The sequence below is a fragment of the Aythya marila genome (assembly GCF_965140915.1).
Source record: "Aythya marila genome assembly, chromosome: 29".
Classification (NCBI taxonomy): domain Eukaryota; kingdom Metazoa; phylum Chordata; class Aves; order Anseriformes; family Anatidae; genus Aythya; species Aythya marila.
The window spans coordinates 2,134,395-2,155,770 of NC_139070.1; the positions used below are offsets into that span (position 1 = coordinate 2,134,395).

The following is a 21,376-nucleotide window of genomic DNA, read 5'->3' on the forward strand; positions in this document are numbered from 1 at the left end:
GCGAGTTCAAGCATTTTCCGTCCGTGGCAGCTCTGCAGAGCTCGCAGGGAACGGGAGGTTCAGTCCTGTCCGCTTACGGGAAGGCAGGAGATAAGGGAGAGCCCAGCTCCTTGGCAGCAGACGCTCGCAGGAGCCAGGCATCCAGGCTGCTGACGTCTGTTCTGCCTCTTAACCTGTGCTGCTCTCGCAGTTCCCGGACCTAAAATAAAAGGAAATTTGGAAAGAACAAAAAAAAAAAAACAACCAACAAATCCTCCTTGCCTCTCCTGGCTGCACCCCAGGAGCCTCTGCTGGTCCAGATCCGCACTCGTGATGACAGCACCTCTGCTCCCAGCACTGCTCCAGAAGTGCAATGCTCTGCTTCTCTTCAAACCCACCTTGTTTTTGTACTGCTAGAGTCACTTTTATGAGGGAATCACAACGCTCACAACACGGGAGCAAGAAAAGGGGCAGGTTTGTGCTGGTTTAAGGTAACCAGAAGTGAGCAGAGAGCACTGAGGACGTCGTTCTGCCCCCGTGGCACTCGGAGAAACATCGAGAACCATTCACCAGATGAGAGGTTTGGTAAAACGGATCGTTTAATAGGACTCAAAATATACAGACAACTGAGCAGAGCAAAGGTCCTGCAGTGCCCATCACCTTCCAGAGATGCACTGGCCAGCGCCGTGCAGGGCCTCCGGGCTGCTGCAGGGACTTCTCCTGCGGGCCACAACTTGGAGAGGTCCCGAGAGCTGCGGCAGTGGGAGGGCAGCGAGGGGGCTGCAGCTTGGGGCACGCCCCGGTGCGTCACCTCGGATGCCAACGGCAGCATTCGGCAGGGTTCGGGACGGGAATTCCTCCAGGATTCATCGTCTGCTGCTTGGCCTCGGCGGCGCCTGGGAGCTCTCGGTGCTTCGGCCACGGAACCCTGCAGCCGTAACCTCCTCCAGGAAGCTGCCAAGAGAAGTTCAGGTGAGCGGAGGCAACGTTTCGCTCCCGGAGAGCACGGAGAGCAAAGCGCAAAGGAACAGGATGGCAGCACCCTGCCCTGGGCACCCAAAGGTGGAGCAGCCCAGCACAGGTCACCAGGCCAGCACTGGCCCTGGGGGGACCCTGAAAGGCTCGGGGAGGTTTTCCCCAAGGCCAGGGCCAACGAGGCTCCCAGGAGGGCTCCCAGGAGGGCTCCCAGGAGGGATCCGCGTGGGCTCAGCCCGGCCCCGCTCACCTCTGGTAACAAAGCCAGGAAGGCCGGGCTCGGCTTTCTGCCAGCTCTCAGCCTTCCTGCGGGGTGATAAGGCAGGAAGGGGCAGGGTGGAAGCCTCCTGCTGAGGCATCTTTGGCATTTTGCAGCCAGGGCCCTCCGGAAAGCAGCCCCCGGAGCAGGCTGGGTCACGCTGCGTGCATCATCACCGGGCTCAGCCCCGCAGCAGGGCCCTGCCTCCAATTTCTGCCCTACGGACCACAGGGTTTTAAGGATTGACATCTGAATCTGATAATGGAAACCTCTGAGGCACCCACCATTCATTCGGGCAGGTCTCAAGGAAGTTTCAGCCTAGTAAAACGCTTAAACACACACTCAGCTTCATGCCAGGCTCCCCGTGATTTCCCAAGGGACCCCAACAACCATGTCCCAGAGCAACGGTCCCGTCGGAAAGCCAAACCCAACACATTTGGGCTTCTCAGCAACCCCTTGGCCCGTGGAGATCAGCTGCTGGGGGCAGCTGCAGAGGGAAAAAAAGGCTGGGGCAGGCGGGAGGCAGGCGGCAGCTGGCGAAGACGTCCGTGGGTCTGGGCGGTGGGTTCCAGATCCTGCCCAAATTTGATACCAAGACACCAAAATGGGAATTTGTGAGCCCGTCCAGAAGCAGCGAGGTTGGAAGAGACCTCCAGGACCACTAAGCCTTGGGAACAAGTTGGCTGACGAGGTCTGGAAAGCGGGTTAGGGTCCGAGGCTAACTCAGTGCTTTCAGAAGCCCCTCGCAGCCCCGCAGCCCCCACGGGGGCTCTGCTGAGGACGCAGCCCAGCGGCGTTTGGCACCCGAGCTCCGGGTAAGTGGGTAAGTGGGTCAGGGTAAATATCCCCTGGGGTTAATCCCTGCAGGTTTGTGCTCAACCTGCGCTCCGGATGAGGCAGCCCCAGGCGCCAGATGTTCCTCCGTCGTCACCCTTCGTTTTCGGAGCTCTTCGCGCCCTGCGCCTTGCTGCGAGCACTCACAGCTCCCAAAAATGCAACTTGGGGTCTTGAAATCCTCTTGGAAAGCTACCGAGAACCCGTGGGTTTCACTCCAGCACGGTTCTGCCCAAATTTACCTGGTTCCTGCACGAAATTGGAGGCTGCTATGGTCCAGAAGTGGCATTTTGGCCCTCCAGCACGGGGCACAGCTCTGCATCGAGCCTTCCCTCGGCTCCTCACGCAGGAAAACGCGGCCAGGAAGGTTTCCTTACCTTCCTGAGAAGCCCTAACAGAAGTATTTTCAGGAGGGCTGCCAAAGTTTCACGAGTAACAGCGGCAGCCAGTCTGGCCCGATCAGCAAAACCCTGAAAATTCCTTGACAACACCAGATTTTTTCCACCCTGTTGGCGTTTCTCAAAGGATCTCCGAGCGCTTCCAAACACGGCTCTGTGTATCCTCCGGGCACTGCAGCGAGAGGGCTGCCTGGTAGTGGGCACGGAGGTAAAAATAAATGAGAAATTAAGTGAACTGAAAGGGGACAGAACGATGTGCAGCAAACCTGAGCGTGCGCAATGCCGGACGAGGCTCAGAAATTGTCTCATCTTTGCATTTCTGCATTGCTCTGAGTTTCACCTGATTTTTCAGCACTCTGGAGGCTTTAATGTGTTTGTTTTTTGTTTTTTTTTTTTTTGCTCCCAGCTCCTGGTTGCAGCCCCCTGGACAGGACGAGAAGACCCAGGGCACGCTCTGAGCCTTGTCACTGACCGGGCTGCCCTGGGTGATGCCAGGAAAGAGCCCGTGGAGCGGGAGCACCGCGCGGATTTCCCTGCTAGAGGCAGAGGGGGAAGAGAAGAAACACCAATTTTCTCATCTCCTGTAAATCCACGGGGATTTTTTTCCACCAGAGGAATAAACTCCACCACCAGAGCCCGTTGGCTTCCGTAGCCTGACTTCTTTCCAAGGAATCCCTTTGCCTACGTGCCTCATTTCAACGTGTGAGCACTGCTAAAAGATTCCTGCCCTTATTTTGCGTTCCCAGACACGAATCCAGAACGATCAGCAGCGACAGATTCCCCTTGACATCGCTGCTGAGTGGAAGGCAACTGTAAACGGGTACTTTGAGACCTCTCTGCCAGCACAGAGGGTTGTGTAAGAGCATTTTCAGCCCGGTTTTAAGCCTCTGGGTGCAGCGCAGCCACCGGACGAGGCAGGGTCCCTTACACAAGGGACCTCTCACAACCTCACAGCTCCACCACCACGACCAGCTCCCGAGGCTCGCCCGTCTCCCGCTTCATCCAAACGCTGGCTGCAGAGCCCTTAAGCCACCCCGCACCCCCCCAGACACAGATGTTGATCACAGTTTGAGTTGGACTGGTCCGAACAATGAAAGCAGGGGATTAGCGTGCTTACACGGGCTGCTCAGCGCATTAATAGAGAAATCTCCTTGTTTATTGTGACATATCAGCCCTAATCCCGCAGCCGTAAGCAACGGCTCGTTAAAGGGAGGCCAAAGGATTACCGCAGGAGTTAGGGCGCAATAAAATCTAGGTTTCCTCGCATCAGACACCTCGGTGTGCTGCTGGAACACCCGGGAGCCTCACACTGCTTGAATTGGTGACGGGGAGCTTCTTTTCTCAGCTCGCCCTGCACGCAGGAGGCCCTCGAAAAGTGCTCGAGATCCCTGCCAAAGTGCTAGCTGTTTTGTTACCCCCACCGTGGCCTTTCAGCATTAAGGAAATGTGATTCAAGCCACGAGGGAAGAGGAACTCACCTGAGGCAGGGCTGCTGTCACTACAGGACCCTCGGCAGTCCTCATCCTGCAGCTCCTGTGCAGGACCGTGTAGTGATCAGCCCTTACCAAGCAACAGCCCGTTTTTCCTCTTTTTTTTTTTTTTTTTTTTCTCCCCAGCTTCATTCTTTGAAATGCAAATTCTGATACAGCACCCTCGTTTTCCTGTAAATAATTCAGCGACTGCGCCAAAACGCTGTCACGGGAGAAGCCCTGGCTAGCTAACGTTACTCCTCCCAGCACCGACCGACGCCGGGGAGCCCAGCAGGCAGCTGCAAATCTGGAATTTCATCCAGCCAGGAGCCGCTCGGAGACCTGCTGCTGCCAACAGACCACGAGGAGAGCTGCCCAACATCACCTCCGGGGTCAGCAGCAGAGCTGGGATGGGAACCCGGAGCAGATCCCCTCCTTCCTCACCCCCCTGCCTCCTTCTCCTAGGTTTTCCCTGTCCCAGTGACAGTTTTTGCTGACTCTGCTACACCGAGACGCTTTTGGGGCAGGTCTCAACCTCCAATCTGGCGTGAAAAAGCTACTCTGCCATCAGCAGCTTCACAGCGCTTACTCCGTTGGGTTTTGTTGGCGTTGTGCTCAGCGTGGCGCGACGACGGCGCCATCCAGGTTCTCAGCACAGATGCTGGTGAAAAAAGTTTGATGCGGGCCTGTTGGTAAATGTCAAAATCAGCCTCAAAAGGCATCGCTTACCGCGGACGGAAGGCTGAACACAAACCAGGTTTTATTTTGCATCCTTGCAAGGTTTAAGCTGACTTAATTCCCTTCTTTTCCTAAGTCGAAGAGCAGCTAGTACGTCTGCTGGTCTCTTTTTGTGACTATTTCCAGGCCTGGCTAAAACAGGATTTAGTTCAGAGGCTACTTTGTAAAGCAGAAGGTTGAGGAAGCTGGGTAATTTGGGCAGGAATCGGGCGAGATGTGGGCTAATACAGACTTGCCTTCGTAACCCAGTTCGTAAAAGCAATTTGCTGCTGGGCCAGCACCAGCTCAGGAGCTTTCCAATCATCTGCTAAACCAAAGAAAGGCCCAATTTTGGAGCAGGCGCTGGGAATTTGCAGGGTTTGGGCATTTTTTCCTTAGCAAATGATCGGTCACTGAATTGCCTTGCAGAAGAACTGTTGCTGCATCTGTGCAGGCAGCTTTGGAGCCTGGAGATCCCTTCCAGGCACGGAAGGGAAGGGCAAAAGTGCAGGGGGTGTTATAAATAAGACCCAGAACTCTCATACAGCAGCAGTGCACACACATGGCCCAAACCCAAGCCGTTTTTTAGCCTACACACCACGCTTGGGTCCACCTGTCAGTAACTGAGATCAAGGAGGTGCCTGGCAAACGCCTGCCTGCCCCCCAGAGCCGTGGTGCTGGCGGCGTGCATCCCCAGGGCACACTGTGGAGGCTCCTGAAGCTGTCAGCGTGGAGACTTCATCCTAAATGCTGTGAAGAGTGACTTTCCCCTCTTCTTTAGGACTCTTTTTGCCTGTTTCCACTCGGGGACGGTGAAGCTGTGCTTCCCTCCCAGCCCAGAGCTCCTTTCAGGCTCAGAGCAGCTGCCGGACAACTCGAGGGGCTCGCCCCAGGCTTGGATTCCACCAGGCTTCCTGCTGCAACACATGGGGGAGCCGGGGGTCACCTGTCACATTCCCAACGTTCCCCTCCTGCAGATAACAGCCCCGCAACGTCAGCACGAGAGGGACGGAGCGGTGCAGCAGGAGGGAGCAGGGAACGTACTAAAAGAATTCGTGGTTCTCTCCTTGGCTAGCAACAAGCTGCGCTGAAAAAAAAAACAAAAACCCAAGCGGGCTCAATTTTCACCCGTGGTCTCATACTCGGATGAATAATTTGGGTTTGGGATTTCCCCAAAAGACCCTGAGATTCCCTTGGGAGCGGCTCGCTCGGTGAAATGGCATCGATGCTGCCCGGCACGAGCCCTCCCAGCTGCCCAAACGTTCCGGGGATGGTGACCCAGGAAACCAGCGAAGCTCAGCGCGGGCAGGGATTAAGCCCTCACAACGTCTGGCCTCCCAAGAAGGCAACCCGGAGCGTAAAGCGAACCGAGAAGGAAAGCTCCTTTCTCTGGGGAGAAATGGAGAAGGCACAGCCAATGCTCTGCAGGCTCGTGGGTGGCAGAGAGGCAGTGCAGTCGCAGAGCCCGGTTCTAATCATAGGCACAGCGGCTTCGCTGCTATCACACGCAGTCGCTCCAGACTTCCAGCAGAGGCAACGAGACCACAGCCGGGTCTGAATCCCTGCGTGCTGCGCTGCCTTCTCATTCCTCCTGGGGTGCCTGGTGAATTCTAAGCAGGAGGAACTACACACGTCTACCTCCCTGCCCTCGGATCCAGTCAGGCACACGTTAAACCCTCAGCTTGGTAACATAACGCATGGAAGCAGGGCTCGGACCGTTCCCACACGTTTCTGCCTCTTATTTTGCCGTAAAGATCCCTCAGGAAGCACAAACCCAGGCCCACGTCGGCAGCTCTGGGCACCCGGTGAGGCCTGAGGCCGTTACCTTTTGGTGTTGTGGATGGTGGTGCCCCCCAGGACGATGCGCACCCCCGGGTTGGTGCGGTTCAGGTTGTAGACGGCCAGCGCCTCCTCGTAGGTCGCCCCTCCGATGATGAAGACGATGATGTCCTGGGGCCTGCAACGAAGGCACGAGGGTCAAGGAGAAATCCCGCAGCAGCCAGGGGCGCCGAGGCCCTGCTCCTGCTGCCTGCTCTCCCCAGGCCGTGCCTCGTTTCTGCGGTGCGTCCCCGAGCGGAGCACAGAACGGGACCCGCGCCCTGCACCTTCTGCTCTCGCACGAAGGCTGCGCCTTCCCCGCACCATCCTCCCTCACTGCTCCAGTTTTCTGCTCTCAGAAAACTCAGAGGGGATGATTTCTGCCGAATCTACAGTAAAAAGGCCTGGGTGGCATCCTGGCTGCGAGGTACCATCCACCACTCGAGCCGGAGCGTCTCGCTGCAGAGGACAAAGTCTCGACACGATTACCTGCCCGCTGCAGCCTCCAAAGTGCTCCCTGCTCTCCAAATAGGTGCTTTTATTAGGGTACAGCCACTTGCTGCAGCAACCAAGGCATCAGGCACCCCTCTGCCCTGGGCAAACTCTGGATCAGTGACAAAGCAACCGGAGCACGAGGCAGGGATGGCCCCAGAGAGCACCTGGGCTCTGTGGCTTCGCTTGCTCCCTGCTGAGCCAGCTCCCGTGAGCCGCAGGGGAGCAGCTCGGAGAGGGAACATCGGGGATTTGGGTCTCAGAAAAAAGGGCTACAAAGAGCAGAGCTGCCATCGGCGTCCCCTGCACAGGATCAGGCTGTGAAATCTCCTGCAGCCTGCAGAGAAGCGGGGTTATATTTAGCAGCCACGCAGGTTCGAGCAGCTCGCGAAGGCAGACGGAGGGTTTCGCACCGCAGCGCCCGTCACCGAGCTGTCCCCAGGGCCCTGCCTCCTCCTTTGAGCTTTGGGAAACCAGACACAAACGTGCCCAAATCTCTGGGGAATGGGACTCTAAGGGGAGGGGAGGCACGGTGAGGAAGCGATCCCACAGTTTCGGTTGTCAGAAGTAGACCGAAAATCCTCACGAGCCCAATTTTGTCAGCTCGTGCAGTCCCCAGTGCCACCACTTACAAATTTCGGGTCAAAAGTGTTAAAGACCCGAGGAATTTAGGGGCAGAAGTGGCTGCCACACACTCCTCTGCCATGTCTCAGCACGCCCCAGTCTGGACGTTTGCTGTCACCTTTCAGTGCCACCACATCCACCCTGCAAATCCTTCCCACTCTGTGGTCCCTGAAGCCTGTGCAGGGCTGGTCGCAGCCTTCTGCTAGGGGTCAGGGTCACGTTAATTAGCCTAACGAGATGTCGGAGGGCCACAGGTGAGGGTGAGGCTGTATGTTACCGTCAGTGCCCGGGTTACATCTTGTGCACGGCTTCATCACCGCGGAGCACTCAGGCACTTCGGAGGGGAGGACAAAGCAACCTCCTCGAGCAAACAGCGACCCAAGCAGAGCTCTGCCTTAAAAAACAACCACAAAACCACCCCGAGCACCAGGCAACGTGTAGGATTAACGGGAGCACCGCTTCCCCTCGTCCTTAGGGCAGCGCTGTGTGAGCTCAGACACAAAGGCAGCCGGGCACACAGCGCGGGCTGCGAGCTGAGGGCTCCAAAAAAGGAGATTTTGTGCTCGCTGCCCCAGGAGCTGCCTCTGGCCGCGTGTCAGCTGCAGGCACTTCCAAGGGGTCAGCCGGTTCCAAATTCTTCCCCTCAGTCACAAATTCTTCCCCTCCTCGAGCGGGCAAAGAGGAACTTGCCCTTCCAACTGACCCAGCAGGGGCAGGAGCCTGGCTTGAGGGCGCAGAACGCCCTGAACGGGATGAGAGCGGCGAGTCCTCGCGTCCCGCACCTGAATTCTGAGGGGGTTTTCGGAGCGGGGCTCGCAAGAAGAGGTGGCTGATGGCAGGACCTTAACGGCAGGACCTTCAGGGCTCTCCGAGGAGTGCCCCAGAGGCTGCTGCAGGTCCTTGTTTGGTTTTTCTAAACGTGGCAGTGACAGTGACAGAGCTGCCCCGCGGGCCGATTGCTCGGCTACGAGCTGGGCTCCGGCCATCTTAGGTAAGCAGGATCGGGGCCAGCTGCTGCGATCCCAAATGCCCCTATTAAGAGAAATTCCCAGGCCGAGGCGTGAACGGAGCAAAAGCTCCACCCCAAGGGGAGGCCTGGGCAGAGCTCGGAAGGTCTCACACAGCTCACGAGGTGTTTGGAGGCTTCTCCCCTGGCCCCTGCCCCTCGCTGTGAAGGGGAGAAGCTTTAGGAGCTTTTCCAGCCAGCGATCTCCAGCAGCAAGGCAGAGGGGGACTGCAGGCTTGTGGCACACCAGGAAGGCTGATATTTAACGCAGCGGGAAGGAAAGGAGGAGCAGAAGCCAGCAGAATTGCTTCTTGCTCTCTCCTAGGAGCTCGGTGCTTTGCAGATTCCCTTTCCTTCGCTGCTGCCAGTTCTCACAGCTGAATTTGGGCCACGAGCTCTTCCTCCCTCGCAGGAGCGTCGTGTTCGACGCAGAAAGAAATAGTTAAAAAGAATCTGTTTGCATTCTTTGCTGCTCGAGCCACTGCCTCCCTCGGATCAAAAAACACAAAGCCTTTCGCCCTGCCCTTGGGCTGAACCCCTGCCAGTCGCTGTCACGCCATCCCCTGCCCGCAGAAAGCCAGGAGAAGGACAGCCCAGATCACCTCGGGCTCTGATTCAATGCACAGAGTTTGGGGAAATTATTAAATGTAAATCCCTTCCTCAACTCCTTTGGCACAAGGGCAAAGCCATAAAGTGGCCCTTTCTCTTCCAACCCTTATAGCTCAAACCCTTTATTAAATTGAGACCCCGTTTTTAGGATGTTACCGTTTGGCAGCTCCTTCTCTTTGGGATTTTGTTTTACCAAAGCCCCAGGACTCACGGCAGGCAGCCACGGGACAAGGCTGCAGCTGCTGCGGGAAGGGAGCGAGGTGGAAACTTCATTTCCCTTCTTTGTCCGACTTCTGCTTTGCTTTAGTTCTAGGTAGGAAGCGAACCTTTCCCACGCGCCCCCCCAGACGAATTATTTGGGTGCTCTTCGTGGCGGGATTCTCAGGGGTGGGTTCCTGTGCCTTCTTACAAAAACATTTTAGAGGGGAAATCCGAGTGAGACGCAGCTCAGCAGAGCGTAACCGAGCATTGACAGCCAGAAGATGAAGGTCAGAAGACCACTTCCAGCTTAGCTCAGCACCAGGTCAGGTCAGGGATGCCTGGGTGCAGCTTCTGCTGTTCCACCTGCTCCATGTCGGACCCCATCCCTCAATCCTTTCTGCCGGGCTGAAATCCATCTCAGTCGAGAGCTGGTTTCAAGGAGAGACGACAGCATTCCTGCTGCCCTCGCTATCACACACTCATTGCAACTGCCCAGCCACCCCGTCCCAAATCCACCATTTCAGTTTGAAAGGTAAAATGTGGAGCAAGGCGGATACCTTCCGGCCTCCCAAGGACATACCCAAACAATTTGTCTCTTCTATGACGAGAATTCATTTTTTTAATTCATGAAGGAGGCGATTTATATCTCCTGCCGTCAGCCTGGCAGGGAATTTGGAAGCTCCCCTGTTACAAAACAGATTTTCCCTTTTATCAGAGGGAGGCAAATGTCCCAAGGCAGGGGTAGGGAGGAAGAGCAGCGTGTGCGTGCCTCGGGGAGCCGGCCACGAACGCTCGCTCCCTGACATGCCCTGACCCTCTCACCCCCTCAACACGGCTGGATCTTGGTCCCCAAACCCATTTCTCTCCCGTTCCAAACGAATCTGCAGTTTTAATTCAGCCCAAACCGCCCTGCAGCAGCCACCTCTCATCACGGATCACCCAGAGGAAGCCACGTAGCAGCGGGCTCGTCCCCTCAGAGGAGATTACCACGAGCTGGAGTAAGAAACCCCCACCCAGCACGCTACAGAAGCTTCACAGGATCCACAGAAAGGAAAGCGAGGCACCAAACAAAGCAGTGGTTTGGCCAGAAAGCTGCTAGAGAGCTTGGGGTCTTCCCTCTGCCCACTCGGTGCCCTCATCCGAGGCCCGTATTTACCCGTAACGACTTCACAACAGCTGAGCTGAGCTCCAGCAAAGTCAGCTCGAAGCAGGCAGCCAGGGCCCTTTTCAATTTCAGTTATTAGCCACGTTCAGCAAGATCCCATTCCGCTCAGAAATAGTAACTGGCTCAGAAGGGAGAGCTAGCAGTTGGGCTATTTTTGGGACTCTGCAAATAAACGCCAGATGGTATGGAGTGAAGTTAGGGGGCATGCTGAAATCCATCATGTGAACATCCCGGCAGCGTGGTGCAGTGGCATTATCCCTTACCTAAGCTCTTACAAGAGGAATGTCAGGTCTTGATGACTCGGCCAGCGCTGAACACCAAGAAAGGAAGCCTTCTGTCTGTCTTTACAGCCCTCCCCAGCACCTACCTGAGAGCACAGCCACCACCTACACCACCAGGACATTTCTTTGACAAGCCCGAGGTGGTTTTTTCACCCAGGGACAAACCACAGAGCAGGTGGCAGCAGCAGGAGGAGCAGGCGCGCTCCAGTTCCCAGCTCTGCCCTACGAGGCCCCACGTACCTGTCCCGGAGAGTGTTGGGCCCCAGGTAGGGGAACTGGCTGTCCTTGAGTTTCCCTTTGATGAGCTGGTCTAGCGTTTCTTGCAGGAGAGGCTGGTGCTGCGTATACACATTCTCAACGCCCTGCAGTGCAGAAGAAGCTCTTGTTAGGAATTCACACAGCGAGGCAGCAGGCTGAGATGCTCAGCAAAGCCACGTTCAAAAAGCCCCAGCATTTATCTGACGGATACAGCAAGTGTTAGCCGTTGAGTCGAGGTTTGGGGGGGCTTTTCTGCAACCAACTCCCATCATCTACATGAAAATTCTGCCCTAATGCTCCGTGCTCTTACTATTAAACTCTGAAAGCCACACCACGTGGCACTGCAGCCCATGAGAGTCCTGCCCTGTGGCTGTGACTCTGACTACAGCTGTTGTTATCTCACCCGTGGCAGAGCCGTACCTTCAGACCTTTGAGGAACTGCTTGGTGATGGCCACAGCGTCCTTGGGACTGAACAGGTCGCTGCCCCGCACCCGTTTCCCTCCGTACTCCACAACAGCAGACACCAGCTGTGCAGAGAGAGAGGCAAAACCAGAATCTTTTTAACACAGGGAAGCTGTTTCCAGGCAGTTACTGTCCACTCAGCACTCAGAAGAGACGCGTTCCCCCCCTCCAACAAGAGCCCCAGCGCCGTGACGCTGCCTGCACGAGGAGAGGGGCTGTCGTTCCCCCAGCCTTTTGCAGGGCGAGCAGATCCTCCACGCGAGGTGACATCATTCTGCTTCTCCACCTCCTCTCCAGCTGCTCTCCGCATTTGCCAGGCGCTGCCACCCTCTCCCTCCCAGCCGGGCTCCTGCTGCGGGCTCAGCACATCCCTGCAGCCACTGCCTCGCCAGCAGGAGCTGGGGGCAGGCAAAAGGAGCACGCACCGGGCCCCGTGTCCGTGCCCCACGCCGGTTGTAGCAGCCTCCTGGCACGCACGCCACCTCTGCTTCACCAAAATCCTTCGTAACATCACTGCTTTTGGAACTGGGAATTAGGGAATCAGCTGTGAAGCAGCACCCGCAGCCCCCAGCTGACCTCCGGGCTCTCTTTGGGGTGGAAAAGCAACAAAAAGAGCGCCGTGCTACGCCGAGGCCCCACCACCAGGCGCCTTCCCCCGAGGAACACATCCCAAATCTCCCTCCTGCCCCAGCAGAAGGGGAAACGTGGCAGCTACCTTGCGGTATTTGTCTGACACCCCTCTGTTCCTCAGGTCTGTCAGCAGCCCCGGCAGGCTGTTGCTGCTGTGGCGCTCGTAGTGCAGGGCGTAGAGCATCACCAGCCGGGCGGCGTCGAGCTCCGTCACCTTGGGGTTCTGCAGCAGGCGCCGCACGTTCTGCAAGAGAGGGAGAGAGGAGGTGAGGGAGAGGCCTTTGAAGGACGTTAAATGGGACCGAGAGCGAGCCCACTGCCTAGCAACAACACTGCACGGAGGAGGGCCGCGAGGGAATTAAGTTGGGAGGAAGGAAGGAACGGAGCCGAGCTTCTGGAGGGCTCTGCGGTCAGGGCGAGCGGAGCACGAGCTGCTTTTGTGGGCCTGGGGATTTGTAACCCGGTCCTGCTGGGTTATTAACGCCCCAAAATGTTCTGCAGGGAGAGCTCAGCTTGGTGTGTGCCTCCCCTGCAGCAGACACACGTAGGAATTTCTCATCTCTTCTCCTTCCCAACCTCGGTGAAGCAAAGGCTGGCCCGCAGGTTGACTGCCAAGAGCCAAGAGCACAACTGCAAGGATCTTGGTTTCTTTCGGAAGCTGTGGAGGAGCAGCATCACACTCACACAGTCTTTGGGTGTGGGAAGCAGAGGGACGAGCACGAAGACACTTGGAAGCGAAGGAAGGAAGGAATTAAAGCAGGGAAAGGCAAAGAAAAACGACATCAGCGGAGAGGGAAATACAAAACCCACGGGTATTTCCTTCCAGCACGGAGATTGTTACTTTTCCTGCTGAAGGGAACACGGTGCCATGTTAAATACGAAGGGTGCACGCCCCAAAAAGCTGCCTGTTGAACCACAGACCACTCCCAGGGAAGATGTGGAACCCCCACAGGGACCGTGGGCAGGATAGAAAGGCTCGTGTAAGCTGGCAGCTGGCCACAGAAGCACTGGGGCCACCTCGTTCCAAGAAAAAAGGACTTAATTCCTCTCTGCACCCTCTCAGTCACTGGGTAGAGCCTTGGAGCTAAGGGAACACACACGAGAGCCAGGCTGGGAGCTTGGGGGAGCAGTGGGAGTGAGAAGCTTCTCAGCTCTGAGCTCGGAGGTGGCTCTGGCAGAAGAGGCGCCGACTGCTGGAGGTGCTCGCGGGCATCTGGTCGGGGCTGGGCAGATGCTCGAGTACACCCCAGAGCCTGAAATTCTCCCCGTGAAAGCAAAACAATCCGCCTGCCCTAGCTCCAACGCAGGGAATTAGAGGAGCTGCCAGTTGTACAGCTGCATTAGCGGCAGCAGTTCCAAGCGAGGGACGGAACCAGCTAGGATTGTTTCCACCCTAAGCAAACGTGACCTTGAAACGCTCCGAAAAGCCCAGCGTATCTCTGCAGGGCTCTCCCACCCTCCCAGGACAGATAGGCAGCGCGGAAACATCCTGCAAACAGCTGTGAAACAATGTTGGGAAAGCGTTGCCGTTTTTTCCCCAGCTGATTCAGCTCCGCTTGCCGTTATCTGCCAGAAATAGGGGGTGAAATCCTGGCTTGGGGGAGGATCCCCGAGGCGAAGGGTAAAAACCTTGTTGAGGGCAGGAATTCACCTGTACGGGGAAGGACGGAGCCGTCCCGGGGAGATGTTGGCTTGCGAGCTTTTTGGCAGCACAGCAGCACTGCCCGAGCCCGCGGGGAGCTCGGGGAACAGAAAAGCTCTTGTCCAGCCCGGGAGGTGGGATCCCAAACCTCCCCTTAAGGCTCCCGTACGACGTGGGGATTAATGAGAGCGGGGAAAGAGTAACCAAAACGTCCTGTGCTCGGGGGCCCCGGCCGCCAGAGAAATTAACAATTGCTGAAGTTACGTCAGGGGCAGAACAATCCTGCCTTTATTTCGTGCTCTGCCTTGTTCATTGTGCCCGTGGCCTTGGCCCGGCGCTGCCGTTAGGAGACTGCGACAGGGAACGGGGCAGCTCCAGAGATGCTGACCTCTGTCTCGTGCAGAAAGATCCCAGATCATTTTTTTTGCAACTTTGCAGTTATTTTCTAGCCTCTACACGGCTTTCAGTCCCTCTCAGTTGCCAGAAGCACACCAGAGCTCCTCCGGCGTGGGGCTGGGAACAAACTTGAGCACTGTGAGAAGGGCAGAAGCACCCATTTAGGGCAGAGCAGGACCCAAACGAGCACCTGGGTGAACTCCAGCAACCACCCTGCAGCTCTTGGTGGGGCTCAGCTCCCTGCCTGCCCCTCTGCTCACCTCCCAGCACGGCCACGTTAACCACAGCGCGGCTGCTGCAGCTGCCTCAGCACCACGAGGTCGTCTCATCCCTACAAATCCAACATCACTTGAGAAAAGCAGACCAAAAAGGGTCTGCAACGCCAAGCACCCGAGCCTCAGCATCAACGCTGGGTGCTGTGTTAGTTCCTCAGCAGCAAACCTGCTTGGAACAGCAGGAACAGCAGCTCCCAGCACAGGCACGGTGTGTTGAAGGATCACAAGCCAAGTATTTGACTTTTAACCTGCACAGGCTTGACCCAGAAGCTGTGAAACAACAAGAGAACCTCAGAGGAGGCCTTCAGGAAATGCATTTTATGGCTACAACCTCATTTCAGCACTTGGTCCTCTAAATCCTATGAACCAAAAGCCATCGGATCGCATCTCTGAGCTCCCAAATCTGGGTGGCTGCAGGGATTTTGACAGGCCTGTCCTGCTTCACACCTGCTCAGGACCTGGCAGTGCCTGAAGAACTGATCTTATCGCTCAGCCACCCACCTGGAACACGGCGTAACAGCCCGAGAAGACAGGTATCTCACACCCGTTGGAGATCCTCAGCCTTATTTTCCTGTCCAAGTGTTGCTGTGCTGCATAAAGGAGCCCGTTACGCAGCGTATCATCTACCCTAGCCACAAAAAAACTAAGGAATCGCTTTTTAACACTGAAGCAGTGGCTGAACTCTGCTCTAACACAGCCCCTCTCGACAATGCTGCTATTTTCCCTGACCAGGCAGCAGCCCCGACCTGTCGCTACCGACGTGCTGTCAGATGGGAGGTCAGGTCGTGGAATCCAGCAAGCCAGCACGGGGTCAGACCTCCAGTCTATACCCAGCTATAACAGAAGCCTCTTTTAGGCTTTTGCAGTCCTCTTTGCCAACAAAATCTTTTCTCTAGGAGGCTTTTCACCATTTTTGTTTTTTTTTTTTTAAAAAGTAAAACCCACCACCTCAAGGAGCAGCCTGGTTTAGGCCACTTTTTGGTTTCCATTTTTCACCCAGTGCTGCTCGGGGGCCAAGCTTTGATTTAGCGGTGCCTGCAGGCAGCCTGCCAGGAGCCAGCTGACTGCATCTAACGCAGGAACGCGGCGTGTGAAATGCAAAGACAATCTGCAGAGATGCTTCTCCAGCCAGTTATTAACTATGATTCATCCTCATCTGAACCGAACGGGGAGGAGAGGAGCAATCCCAACCCCCAGTGCCCCAGCCCTGCGGGATATCTGCACGCACCACTCCCCCTGGTTTTCGGTACCAAACCTCCCTCAACCGGGGGGGGCAACGGGATCAAAGCAGGAAGATTTAAGGTACCTGCAGGGCGCTGGAGTGGTCGTTTTGGCAGGCCAGCTCCTGCTCCACCTCCGACACCTCCAGCAGGTTGCGCTCGGCCACCAGGCGGGAGAGCTCGCCCACCACCGTCACGTGCTTCGACACCGTGCCGGACATCTTCTTGAACTGCGGGTAGTTCTCCACAAACGCCTGCAGAGGGGAAAGCAAAGCAACCAATTCTCCAAATAACAGCAAAAAGCATCCAGCTCGTCCCTGGGTTGCACACAGGCACTTATTTGCCTCACCGTAAGCGAGCCTGGTGCTGGTATATGGATGCTCACACCCCTCAAATCCAGAAGCCCCGAAGATTTCTTCAATTACAAAATGTTTGGCTGCACTTTTGGTTTACTCTTTAAACACAAGGATATGGAAACTATCTCCAGAGACATTGCCAGGATTCTTTAAATCTTCAGTGGTGACTAAATGAATCAGCCTGTGCTCGGAGCAGCTGCCAGGTGAGCCAGCTCAGCTCTAACCTCCGCACAGCCGTGCTGGGTTAAGCCAGGCACTTAAATGAGGGCTTAGAGGTTCAGCTGGGGGGCTGCTGGGTTCCAGGAAGCTCTGAGCAGCAGCTTAGAGAGCAGGCAGAAGGAGCAAGCTTGTAGATCACACTGCAGAATGGCCTGGAGAAGCGTCTGGCCTCCAGAGAGACACCATGTTGTTGTTACCTTCATATCCGCGATGGATTCCAGCTTCTGCTGCTCCTTGGGTTTCCTCTTCTGGAAATCCTCCATGAGGTTCTTGATGTTGCTGCCGATCTCGGCGAAGTTCAGGTACATGTTCTGCAGGGAACAACAAGGGGATGTGAGAGAAAGCCACTCGGGCAGGAGCCTTGGTGCACCGATGTGCCACCACGCATCATCTGCCCGAGACCCAACCCAGCAAGCAGCTTTGAGGCAGGCCCAGGTTTTATTTAAAACCCTGAACCAGCCGCGTTATTTCTCATCAGATGTCGCTTGCATCACACCTTGATTCCACCCTACGTAAGCCATACATCTCCACCCTTATGCCTGAAGCAATTGGGAAGATCCTTTTGCACGGCAAAACCAAGCATGGGACCCAATTCCTAAACCCATCCCCTCACCAGGATCCCACCCAGCAGACAGCAGCACCTACGTTGGCGTAGAACTCGTCGTTCTCAGCAGACAGGACCACCTCCCGGAGATCCTTGCTTATGCCTGGCACGCGAGAGAGGTCGATGCGGTTGTTGTTGATCCCCAGCAGCTCGTGAACCATGGCCTGGTACGTCCACTGCCAAGGATGGGGGCAGAGAGAGGCAAGTGGTGCTTCAGCAGGACAAACAGCAACAAAAAGCAGAGCTCAGGCTGAATTCCAAGCCACTTTGCTGCAGCAGCACACCTCTGTTTGAAGCGTGCACTTCTTAAACTTTTGCCACCAGAATAAATTCTGTGGCGCTTAGACCGGCTCCTCGCTGGCGCAGACACATGGGAAAACCACCCCAAAAAGGTGCTTGGGACTGATTGTTCTGCTCAGCTAGTTCTATTTCCTCCTCTGCCTGCGAAGGGTCACGTATTTTTGGCTGCAGAGCTTCCACGTTTACAAACTGCTTAATTTCCTACGTGCCTCTGTGCTCCTGAGGCAGCAGGAGGGGTGTTCCTGCACACCAGCGAGTCACTACATTTACCCAAGGAAGAAGAATACTAATGGAAAGAGAAAACTGAAAGCTGATGGGAGCCCTGACGTGCCTGACGCTTGATCCGTGCAGGATCTGTGCTCGGCAGCTTGAAAAAAATCAAGCCAGGAGACAAGAGAGGGATTTGAAAAAGAGCAGGGGCAACGCTCGTCTCCTTTTTTACCTTCTGAACATAAACCCTGCTCTGGCAGGCTGCAAACTCCACCTCGCTGCTGCTGCACAGGGCTCTGTGCACTCTGAGAACTCCTGCTCCTCTCCCTCAGCCCCTCGATGATTGATTCACCTGGTTCAGCAGCGGGGTGATGGCATCGTCGGAGCGGTCCAGGATGAGGAGCAGGGGAGGAACCTCTGTGCGCCGAAAGTCAAAGAGCTCGTATTCCTTAGTGATCACTTGCTGGTGAGAAAAGGAGAAAAAAAAAAGCTATCTGAGCATAGGTTTACCTGGAAGAAGTTCCCTCTTGCTTTGGGCACGGGTGAACAAAAAGTTGTGCTGCTGCCTCAGGCTGCGGAGCTGCTGATAAAGCACGACCTGTTCCCAAAAGGCGCCAGGAAACCCCCTGTGAATTGTAAGAAGTGAGGGTGCAAACTGTGAGACGTGTAAGAAATGAGGGTCTTCACCTTGTGTAGAGGCTTTTCAGAGACAAGGGACGTGCCCTGCCCAAAGCCACACCAAGGAAAGGGCAACATCTCCAAGAATCAGCTGAAGAAGGGTATTTCCTCCAAACACATCGACTTCTCAACAAGTTAAAATCAAACCAAGCTGACAAACTCATCTGACATCGTGGCCAAGCTCTCACCACACCTTCACGCACTCAGCAAGCCTCTTCGCCGGCTCAGAAGAGAGCTGGTAGCGAATCATGGGGCATTTCTTCAGGGACAGCAGCAGAGCAGTCAGCCCTTGGGTTGTCCTGGCCAGCTGGGCTGGATCCCAGTTGCGGCCCTGGAAGGAAAGGTTCAATCTGACACAGAAACACCACCCCCACGTGTTTATTTGGAAGCAGAGAGAGATTTTGGCTGAAAGAGGGGGAAATAGCAAAGGCCCCGACCCCAATTTCCCATTATTCTTCTCCTTGCCAGCCCCTTTGAAGGACCAGCTGCCCCTTCACGGACTGCACCCCGCCATCAGCCCACCACTGTGCCCAGTTTGCCACAGCTACTGGTCCCTCTAACCACAGAATGAGGCCCTGGAGAGGAGCAGGGGCTTCTTCCATACCTGGCAGCAGCCCAAGAGGTTGAGAGAAAAGACGTGGGGGTTCACAGCGATGTAATCTCCGTAGAACTCCTGCCAACAAGGGGAAGCAAACGCAGTCAGGTGTCTTGCCAGCCCTTATTCAGCCCACAAAGGGACGTGATCTAGCACCAGCAGCACTAAAACCTAAGCACTGCCCAAACTCTGATCGTTTCTCCTCCCTGAAAAGCCACTTGCTGGTGTGTTTCTGTGCAGGGAGCTCTTTGTCGATGTCGCAGACATTTGGCAGCCTGGGGACAGGCAGATGACAGCAGTGGCTCTGACAGCGGAGGGCAGGGAGGAAAAGGACACACATGGGGTATTTTTTTTGTGCAGTGCTGCTGCGTGCTGTTCAAGAGTCCTCAAGCTTCCACCTTCACCTTCCCAGGGCTTCTGGATTAAGAAATCTACTTAAAAACATTCAAAAATTCACCTGGACTTCTGCCACGACTTCCTGCTCATCAGCCTCAGCTAAGGACTTGATGTCACTCTTGCTGATCACGTTGCTGAAATCTGAAAGAGAACAACAGCACGAGCACGGTCAGGTGCTGCGAGCGGCACACAGCGCAGGAAAACTGCCTGACCTCATTCCCCACACGAGCAGATTGCCACAGAGCTCGTCTGACTTGACACCTGCAATTATCACGCGGGCATTTCAGGCTGGAAGGGAGCTCACGCAGCCACTGTGAGCCCTGCACCAGCTTTCTGCTGCTGGTGCCAGCACCCCGTGTGTGACTACTGCACTGAATGGAGATGCAGCAGGATGAGATGGCTCTGGGAAGGCAGGGCTGGCTCCCCTCTCCCCTCCCTGCTCCACCAGGCAGCCCCACAGCCGGTAGATTTCCCCGGGTAAGAGACAAACAAGGTGAAACGGCTTGGGACAAGCATCTGGCATCGCTGTGAGGCAGGAGCTTTGTCCTGCGGAGCGACGCTGACATCTAGAGGCTGCTTCAGCTCCTTCCCCAGAACCTCACGAAGGGAGATGCCTCTGTGAGGCCTGGCCTTCAGCAGCTGTTCTGGTTGATTTCCAAAATCCCTCGAATATTGTACAGCATGAGCGAGAAACGCCTGCCTGATGCAGCAGGCATTACAAGATGCCTGCTACGAGTTTAGCCCCAAGCTGGGCTGAGAGGCCTAACGCTGCCTCTAAATGATTTACCTTCAGAATTTGGGTCAGCCTCTCACCCTGTGCACTTGTTTCCCTTAGAATTAAGGCACTTTGCTGCCAGCATTAGCCTTCCCTCACATTTCTGAAGCAACACAAAGTTATAAAACCCCAGAATTTTTCAGAAGTAACCCATAACAGAGCAATACAAACCTAAGGTGTTGCTTTGCAAAGATCTTCTGTGAGTAGTTTCAGTTTAACTGTTTCATTTCACACACACACAACCTTTGCTAAAATAATTTGGTGATTGAAGTAACATAAGAACTAGAACTCAGACACTTTCAGCATTTTGTAAGTGTCTGAGGGTGGTTGTAGTGTCTTGCATCAGCGTTTTCTACTGAGCATCAGGTCGGGCTCTGGCTGCAAAGCCTGACTTACCCGTCAGAACGGAATGCACTTACAGATAAAATAGATGCTGTACTTCGGCCTCCGCAGCTCCTGAATGAGATATTCCACGTTCTCCTGAACAAAAACAGGACGGGGGAGAGATTTAAAACCGCTGCTGCTGTGTCAGAGAGGATGAGACGCGTCCACGCCTCCTGCTCATCCCATCGGGGTCCCTCATTACAGCCTGTGGAGCCCAGGCTGCCCAAAGCCCCTCCAGCACCTCGGGCCCAACGCTGTGCTCGGGGAGCTCTTTACCTTGGTGGGGCGCAGGAAGCAAATGGCCTTCAGGTGCTTCATCGGCTCCCTGTTGAAGGAGTCGATGCGCTCGAAGAGGTACACCTCCTTCTGCAGGATCTCCGACTGCGTGTACACCATGCTCACCACGCCAGTCTGCGGGACAGGCCAGCCCCACACGTCACCCTGGGGCCCCACACGTAGCTCCCAGCCCCACATGTCACCCTGGGCCCCATATGTCCCCCCCCCAAGGCCCTATGCACCTTCCCCAGCCCCAGACATCTCCCTGGACCCCACACATCACCTCCAGCCCCACACATCCACCCCCCTCGGCCCCAAAAGTCCCCCCAGGCCCCAAACGCCTCCTCAGACCTCACACATCGCCCCCAGCCCCACATATCCCCCTCCCCAGCCCCACACCCCTGGCCCCACACGCCTCCCCCCAAACCCCACACTTTCCCACAGCCCCACACACTGCCCCGGGCCCCACACATCCCTCCAGATCGGCCCCACAGCCCCCCTTAGGCCTCACACATCGCCCCCAGCCCCACATATCCACCCCCCCGGCCCCACACACCCCACACACGCCCCCCCCCAGCCCCTCTCTCACCGTCTCGCGGTCCATCAGCAGCACCTTCATGCCCGGCCCGCTGTCCTCGATCATTTTCGCCACGTACTGCTTCACCGCCAGCACCGCGTTCATCTTGGCCCGGCTCCGTCCTACCCGGCCCGGCTCGGCTCGGCTCGGCTCTGTCAGGCCCGGCCCCGCCGCCTCCCGCCGGCCCCCTGGGACTTGTAGTCCTCCAGCCGCAAGTACCTACAGGGCGCAGCGCGGCGCCGGACTACAACTCCCGGCATGCCCCGCGGCACGACCTCACCTCCACCCCCCCCCC

General features: G+C 56.1%; 1 protein-coding gene across 2 annotated transcripts; it reads right to left on the bottom strand.

Annotated features, from left to right (window-relative positions):
- Positions 1-519: 519 nt before the first annotated feature.
- On the bottom strand, positions 520-21,226 carry VPS45 (vacuolar protein sorting 45 homolog). Of its 2 annotated transcripts, none has more exons than XM_082781063.1 (15): positions 21,094-21,226; positions 20,505-20,639; positions 20,264-20,324; positions 19,131-19,210; positions 18,683-18,751; positions 18,272-18,409; positions 17,753-17,863; positions 16,932-17,066; positions 16,484-16,597; positions 15,798-15,965; positions 12,264-12,422; positions 11,506-11,613; positions 11,068-11,189; positions 6,457-6,588; positions 520-933 (listed from the first exon to the last, which is right to left on the bottom strand). In XM_082781063.1, exons 1-15 carry the CDS (start codon positions 21,184-21,186, stop codon positions 846-848), a joined length of 1,713 nt encoding a protein of 570 aa, XP_082637189.1. In that variant the 5' UTR covers positions 21,187-21,226; the 3' UTR covers positions 520-845. The 2 variants fall into 2 exon arrangements, with proteins under 2 accessions (XP_082637189.1, XP_082637188.1); XM_082781062.1 differs by lacking the exon at positions 520-933 and adding an exon at positions 5,246-5,548.
- Between the last annotated feature and the right edge of the window lie 150 nt (positions 21,227-21,376).

What these genes read in the sequence shown, in the direction of transcription:
- VPS45 (XM_082781062.1), bottom strand. Translation starts at nt 21,186, where the DNA reads ATGAACGCGGTGCTGGCGGTGAAGCAGTACGTGGCGAAAATGATCGAG. An exon ending in GTACAGCATCTATTTTATCT is followed by an intron (nt 19,211 to 20,263) that starts GTAAGTGCATTC and finishes GTTCTCTTTCAG; the next exon opens with ATTTCAGCAACGTGATCAGC. An exon ending in TGTCAGACAAATACCGCAAG is followed by an intron (nt 11,614 to 12,263) that starts GTAGCTGCCACG and finishes CTCTCTGCACAG; the next exon opens with CTGGTGTCTGCTGTTGTGGA.